At 40.2% G+C, this 7497-nt stretch overlaps 1 protein-coding gene and 1 long non-coding RNA gene across 4 annotated transcripts; one reads left to right on the forward strand and one right to left on the reverse strand.

Annotated features, from left to right (window-relative positions):
* Positions 1-32: 32 nt before the first annotated feature.
* On the forward strand, positions 33-7399 carry qrsl1 (glutaminyl-tRNA amidotransferase subunit QRSL1). Of its 3 annotated transcripts, none has more exons than XM_024261211.2 (11): positions 33-177; positions 1576-1735; positions 1803-1901; positions 1986-2082; positions 2214-2369; positions 2458-2633; positions 3588-3700; positions 5168-5360; positions 5465-5582; positions 5680-5885; positions 6885-7399. In XM_024261211.2, exons 1-11 carry the CDS (start codon positions 154-156, stop codon positions 7067-7069), a joined length of 1527 nt encoding a protein of 508 aa, XP_024116979.1. In that variant the 5' UTR covers positions 33-153; the 3' UTR covers positions 7070-7399. The 3 variants fall into 3 exon arrangements, with proteins under 3 accessions (XP_024116979.1, XP_024116981.1, XP_024116982.1); XM_024261213.2 differs by having other exon boundaries at positions 5680-5881; XM_024261214.2 differs by lacking the exon at positions 5680-5885.
* LOC118598222 lies at positions 6276-6966 on the reverse strand. Its single transcript, XR_004947336.1, has 2 exons — positions 6855-6966; positions 6276-6758 (listed from the first exon to the last, which is right to left on the reverse strand). It is a non-coding gene; the product is annotated as an uncharacterized LOC118598222 (long non-coding RNA).
* Positions 7400-7497: the final 98 nt, after the last annotated feature.

Below are 7497 nucleotides of genomic sequence, written 5' to 3' on the forward strand. Positions count from 1 at the left end.
TCAGCTCATTCACCAATCAGAGCACCCCTTCTTCAAATATTGTCCAATCACTGGTAAGGACATTAGGGGACAGGAAATACCCAAACCGACATGGCGATGTTACGGTGTAGCATTCTGCTCCGTTAGTTAAAGTGAGGAGAATCCAAACCCAACATGCTCGGCTTGACTTTAAAGGAGGTCAGTCTCAACACGCTCTCTGTTTACGCTCCTGTTTGTTTCATGATTGAACGACATCGATGGAAGACTGGCAGCACGGTGTGAATGAGAAGTAATCACCATCTCTGCTTCCAAAACTCTCAAATCAATAAGAATTGGAGTCTGCTGTTCCTTCTACTCTCTCATTTCCTGTCCCTGTATGCACACATAGCTGGCCATATTTAGATAGAAATGAATGCAACGCAATCTTTTTTACCCGACAAATACGTGTTTTCTAACAAAATCAAAGAGTGTTTATTCAAGATAGATATTATCCAGTTAAAAAGAAAATTCCCAGTTTTTGTAATAAGTGTCTTTTCTGTCAGGAAGATGGAGGGAGTGTTGACCATCTTTTCGTGGATTGCTCTGTTGTGTTTGTGTTTTGGAAGGACATGCGATGTTTATTTATCCAAACACATGATTTTATTTATGCTTAATGATTCAATTTCCCATTCCAATGAAACATATACAACTAACCTTATCATCTTTTTGGCAAAATATTATATTCATAAGAAAAAGTGGTCAGAGAAAATGCCCTGTTAAATCACTTTAAAGAAACAGATCATAAATTATATATAGCCCCTATAGAAAAAATAAAAATATGTAATAGAAAATTAACAAAAGCAATTACTCTTAATGTATGACTTCTGATTGAGCAGACCCTGCACTTTCTTTTCTTTTTTTTTTCTTTTATTGACTATCTCTGTTTTATATATTTTTTTTTCTGTTTCTGAAATGTTTTGAGTATTTTACTAAATATTGTACTGACATTGTGTTTGAATAAAAGAAGCAAAAAGTCCAATTTTCTATTCAAAGGCGCTACAGGTGCCCATGTGGGACAAACAAGGAAAACTCACACAAAGAATTAGTAACATTACATGATACACACACACGGTTTTAAGCTATTGGTCACAATAGAAGCTGGACTTCACACCTTTAACATCTGATTTGTGTCTGATCAACAGAAACACTCAGTCTAAAAAAGTTCAAAGCAGAAAATGGTGCATAAAAATGTGTTTAAAAAACTATGAAAATGACTGAGCAGTGAAAAGGGTAAAGATTAGGAGAACACACAAGTTTCCTGGCTGCACAGTTTTTTGTGTTTTTGTTTAGGTAAGTTTCAGTGCAGCAACACAGCCTGGTGGTGTTAATGAGCGGCTCCTATTGAGCATCATGCATAAAAATGGTATGAAACTATTGAGGTTTACAGTTCACAATATTTTACCTGTATTAGTGATATGTAAGATAATGTTGAAATGAATGTTAAAGTGCTGCTAGAATAAAAATATCTGTTTGGTGAAAAATACTTTTCAGCCTGTGGACCATCAGCATAATAGTCAGAGGACATATCAGTGAGTGCTCTTTCTTTTTGTTCGTCAGCTATCCCTGGCCTTCAGAGAGGGAAGAATATCTCCAACGGAGCTTTGCAGGAAGTGTCTAAACCACATCAAGAAAACTCAACACCTGAACGCTTACATCACTGTGACGGAGGAGCTGTCACTCAAGCAGGCCCAGGAGTCTGAAAGACGGCTGCTGCGAGGTGCACATGCAGGACCCAGTGTGTGAAGTGTCCCAGAGGAGCTGTGACTGAACTTGTCTTTGTTCAGGTGTCCCTAAAGGTCCGCTTGATGGGGTCCCGTTTGCAGTCAAGGACAACTTTTGCACTAAGAATATCAGGACCACCTGTGCCTCCAGGATGCTTAAAGGTCCATGTTTATAGCTCACTTTAGCTCCTATATGTGCTTTTTTGTCTATGCATTATTATTGAGCTGCTCCTCTGTTTGTCACAGACTACTTCCCACCGTTCAACGCTACTGTCGTCCAGAAACTTTTAGACCAAGGGGCTGTTCTAATGGGGAAGACCAACATGGATGAATTTGCAATGGGGTATGTAGTATATGGGAAATGGCTACTTCCAAACTCAGTTTTACGGACGTTGCTAAATGTGTGTAGGTGTAGAAAATGTTCTCTAATTAATTTTTAAGCCATGTGTGCAGCTGTATATGTCTTCCTCTCAGTGCAGGCAGTATTGACGGGGCATTTGGGCCTGTAAAGAACCCGTGGAGCTACACCGAGCCCTACAGAACGCTGGCAGGGCCCGAGGCTAGCTGGGTCATCACTGGAGGCAGTTCAGGTGGAAGCGCTGCTGCTGTGGCCTCGCTCACCAGCTACCTGTCAGAGAACATCTTCTCACCTTCATTGAGAATATGAAAATACCAATTAGCTTTGGTTTAAGGAATGTTTTTGTTTTTGGTTCGGCAGGGCGTTAGGATCAGACACGGGCGGCTCGACTCGTAATCCTGGTGCGCTGTGTGGCATTGTGGCCTTGAAGCCCACTTACGGTCTCCTTTCAAGACATGGTCTCATCCCTCTGGTCAACTCCATGGATGTTCCTGGCATTCTGACGCGAAACGCCGGAGACGCCTCACTTGTCCTAAGTGAGGACATGTGGTCAAGTATTTTAGGACATGAGACTGATAGACATTAAATCTTGTCCTGAACAAAGAAAATCCCTTCTGAAAAGGGGAAACACAATCTCATGAGTTGTGCTTTCACATCATACAAATAAGGCCTTTTCGTTGTAATTGAAGGAGTACTGAAAATGAATTAGAATAGAAGCTCTATAGAAATGGTTTTGTATCTAAAAGTCAATTTTTGTGGATTCTTTTTTAATGCTTTGCACATGTTAGTGAGATGTGGAGTAGTGAAGGGGCGTTTCCGCTACTAATGGCTGCACCATGTAATGATGGCGTTCCTCTAGAAAGAACCATTCCACCGCAGGTGTGGGATGTTTCTGTGAGAGGAGTGACGGGCCAGGCTGCTCGGGACATTCCAGCCGACGCTCAGTAACTGGTCAGGGCTATATGCGGAGAGAGTTAGAAAGGAGGAGAGCAGCAGACAGAGGTGGGCTAGAGGATACAACTGTCCTCAAAAGAAATGTCAAACACCAAAATGTGATGTTAAAAAGAAAGAAAGAGGCATACATAAATGTCAGCAGTGATTAAATACCATTTATTGCAAAAGTGTATAAGTAAAATGTCTGCGTTGCCTCAGGTGCTGCCTCTCATTGTGTCAATGCCTCCTCACAACAATCACTGCATCCACATGTACCAAAAAACCAGGACAAGGTCATGCAGAACAGTGGCAGCAGTGTCACAGGAATCTGCTTGCACCCCCATGTTCTTGCATGTTCCTTCAGAAACACCTGCATTGCATATAAAACATGCTTAGTAAAATCAAGTGCAACATGTTTCTGTGCTTCCTGACATGTTTGCACATGTATCTAATCACACAAAGGATCAAGCTGCAAAAGTAGCTGAGTGTTGCATGCTGATAATCATTGACACAAGGTGACACAATCTTCACAGTGGCTGCATCTGTGTTGTCAACAGGTCTCCTCCAAGGTCATGACGTCAAAGACTCGACCTCTGTTCCTGCTCCCTATTCACCAGCAGATCTACCTGAAAAATTGGATGTCAGGAAGATCTGCGTTGGCATCCCTAAGGTGAGTGATTGGTTTGAAACGATCCGTGTTGGGAGGACTGCTCTTTCTCATTTTTTCTTCAGAAAGGAAATGTGGGGGCCTGGATGATGTTATTCTTCTAGTATGTAAGAGATCAGCTGTTATTCAACAGCAAATTTTCCACAGCAAAATAAATCCCTTTTTTCCAGACGGAATTTTCTGTTTTTGCATGATTTTATAACTGGTGTGTGAATACAACATGGAAAAATGACAAAATAAAGGTAGTGTCACATAGGTGAGATGGGGCTGATTAAAACGATATCAAATAAGCAGGTAGTCTTTCACACTGAAAATGCAGAAGTAAATTCAAAATTAGACAAAAATTGAGTTTTAGTCTTTTTAGGTCACAAATTGTTAAAAATAAACGTAAATGTATAATTTTCCGTGTGATTTCATAATGTGATTATTTGCAGATAATAAGTTGCTGACAAATATTGCGACAAAAAAAATCCTGATTCATTTTTTTCCAGATTGGCAATTAATGAGTTAATTTTTTTAATCGATTCCCAGCCCTACTTAATTTTTTTTTGATAGTTTTTCTGGCTATATAGAAAGATTAGATGCAGTAATGCTGTCATCTTATGTTGTCATACAGAGATAGTACCGGCATAAAAATCAAGTAGTTTCTGGAGCAGCTGAATGACTGCAGTATGTTCCAAATTACTATGCAAATTGTATTAAAGTGTGAAAAAATCACATTATTTGTTTTTCAATGAAACTCATGGATGATATTGTGTCTCTTTGGATCACTGACATCAATGTCTGACACCTGTGATACTTAGTTTATCAGGTAAATTTAATTAAAGGAAAAACTACTAAAAAAGGACATTCCACACTTTTAAGCAGACCAACATTTTCTATCAGTATTGTAGATAAAAAGGATCTCTGCTGCTGAAAAGCATGAAATAGTTGAATGTCTTGGTATGAAAACCTTGACTATTTCAGGAAAACGTAAGCATGATCATCATACTTGAAGAGATTAGTGTCTGATTCAGACACGCTCAGGTTGGTGCAGATAAAAACAGAATGAAGGTTTCTGCAGACAAATCCATCAGATTTTGAGAACAGCTGCTAAAATACCATCACAAAGCAGCAGCACATGTTTGAAGCAGAGCTTGATACCGTTATATTTAGGGGGTTTGTCCAATAACATTTAATATAAACTAATGGTTGGTGACTGGAACAATGTGCTGACTGTCATTTACATTAAGTATTAAAAAAAATATCATCTGCATAATGATTTGGAGTGTGCTGTAAAATATTGGTGATTTAACTCCTTAAAAAGTCTTGGCCAATATTAAAGTTTCTTAAAAAGTTGAATAAGTTGATGTGATTTCCTCATCTGAAATGATATTTCATAAAAGGAAGAAAAGAAGAACTTGTATTTTGTTCCAAATGAAGCTCTGTGCTTGTGCTGAGCGTTGTTGATGTGCTGCTGCCGTTTGTCAGGAGTACCACGCTCTAGGCCTGTCTCCGGAGACTTTGGCTGAGTGGAGCCGTGTTGCAGACCTGTTTGAGGGGGCCGGTGCTCGCGTGGAGCAGGTGTCCCTCCCTCACACCCAGCACTCCATTGTGTGTTACCACGTCCTGTGCCACGCCGAAGTGGCTTCTAACATGGCTTGTTTTGATGGAGTGGAATATGGTAGGGACTGAGCTGCAGTGTGGGGAGTATAAAGTCTCGTGTTAGGTTGCACAAGGCTTTTTTATGCTGATGTGATTGCGGTGAATGTGATTTGGCTCTACAAGGTCACCGGAGCAGCATAGACAGCTCAACAGAGGTCATGTACGCCACAACACGACATGAGGGCTTCAATGATGTCGTCAGAGGGAGAATTCTGTCCGGGAACTACTTCCTACTCAAGCAGTAAGCCTCCCATCCCTTCTCTGCTCTGGTCAAACGCAACTGTTTTTAGGAAAAGGAAAACTAGCATAATTAACGTCACTTCTCTGACCCTCTTTAGGAACTACCAGCACTATTTTGTGAAAGCCCAAAAGATCCGCAGGCTGATTTCAGATGATTTCAGACGTGTGTTCAGTGCGGGTGTTGATGTGCTGCTGACTCCCACCACGCTGACAGATGCCACTTGTTATCGTGACTTCACACAGGAAGATAACCGCACTCGCAGCGCACAGGAAGATGTCTTTACACAGCCTGCCAACATGGCAGGTACCGGGGCAACGTTTGAACAAGAGCACCAAGTGTGGGATGATGAGAACATGTCAAACAGTTCACAAAGGCTAAAACACAACCAGCCATACTTGACTGGATCACTGTAAAAGCATCAATAGCTTTTATGTTCCATTCTGCATCAATTAGACATCAGGTCAGGATCATCACACGCTGGAGATCTTATAATAACCTTATAATTCAATTTGAGGCCAAATATGTTGAATAAGTCACCTTATCATACTTTTTGGAGCATAAGCTGCTTTCTTTTTTGAATAGTTTATTTATGGTTGAGCGACTTTTTTTTTAAAGCATGCAAAATTATATTATATTATATATATATATATATATATATAATTATATTGTATTTTTTGTATGTGCATCAAGACCTTTTTTATTCTTGTTTTTATTTTTTCCTTCCTCTGATAATGTAAGACAAAAAGTTGTCAAACTGGGTTACAGAGTATGGCTGAAAGTGCCTTCATTCAGAAACCGCCTCCTGCAGTATAGACTGTAGTTATCGCTGGAAAGAAAGACTAATTGATCTCATGAACCCAGACAGATAGCAGAGCTTTTAAAGAGCTCTTCAAAATAAATAAATCTGATCTCAGCGTCATCTGTGTCTTCCATGCATTAAGCCACGGCTTCCCTGTAGCTATGGGGCTCAGATCTTGATGGTGCCTTCTCCCACACGTGACGGCAGCGTCTAGTTTATGAAGACATTCAAGCATTGAGCACTGAATTTGACGCGAGTCAAAAGAGCCTGTGGATGCCAATTTGACGTGTAAATGTGGTTCAGTTTGAACTCAGCATTATGCCAGGCTTGGTGTTTAGTTCAGAGGTGTCGCACTTGTCCTCCAGTAGACTTATGCTCTGGAAATAAAGAACAAGTGCCACAGTGAAGTGTTTGAGAAACTGTGTTCCTACATTTGGTTGTCATTTAAACTTAAGTATTGTTTTTTTGTGAACCTTATTTCACATTTCTTTTGTTCTCATCAGGTTTGCCTGCAGTCTCTGTGCCAACCGCCTTGTCCAGCCGGGGGCTTCCCATTGGTCTGCAGCTGATAGGTCGAGCTCTGGAAGATCACAAGCTGCTCAGTGTCGCCCAGTGGATGGAGCAGGAGGTCGCCTTTCCCTCAATCAGTGTTCATTACACCTACAGAGAGAGCAGTGACACCATCTAATTAAAGGAGACTTCAGCCTAACAACCACAACTGTGGAGTCGGAGTTGAAGCAAACTAACTTAGAAGTTTTCACAGCACTTCTCTTTACGTCACAAACTACAGCAGCTTTAGGGGAAGAAGGTCCAAACATCTGTATTATGCTGCAAGTTACATTTCATAAGAGGAAGGACCTTTTGCATCACATTCAGTTGTATTTCTTGTTCTAAATAATGCAATTAAACACACAAATTGTTTATTGGAACATTATGCTGTTAATTTCAACAGATATATTTATGAATGCACTCTGAATTTAGTTCAATAAAGAAGAGTTACAAATGCTGTCAAACTGAACTACTGTTCTTTTTTCTTTATACTTGCAGTGGGTTTGACTTTTCTCCAAGTTCCTTTTCTTTACATGAGGTCATTTCTTTGTGGTTTAAGATGAATTA

This window comes from Oryzias melastigma, unplaced genomic scaffold (genome assembly GCF_002922805.2).
Source record: "Oryzias melastigma strain HK-1 unplaced genomic scaffold, ASM292280v2 sc00184, whole genome shotgun sequence".
Taxonomy (NCBI): domain Eukaryota; kingdom Metazoa; phylum Chordata; class Actinopteri; order Beloniformes; family Adrianichthyidae; genus Oryzias; species Oryzias melastigma.

Excerpts from the sequence above, each read along its gene's own strand:
- qrsl1 (XM_024261211.2), top strand. The coding sequence starts at position 154 with ATGCTCGGCTTGACTTTAAAGGAG. Across the intron at positions 1,736-1,802 it reads TGAAAGACGGCTGCTGCGAG|GTGTCCCTAAAGGTCCGCTT; the intron begins GTGCACATGCAG and ends GTCTTTGTTCAG. Across the intron at positions 1,902-1,985 it reads TGCCTCCAGGATGCTTAAAG|ACTACTTCCCACCGTTCAAC; the intron begins GTCCATGTTTAT and ends TGTTTGTCACAG.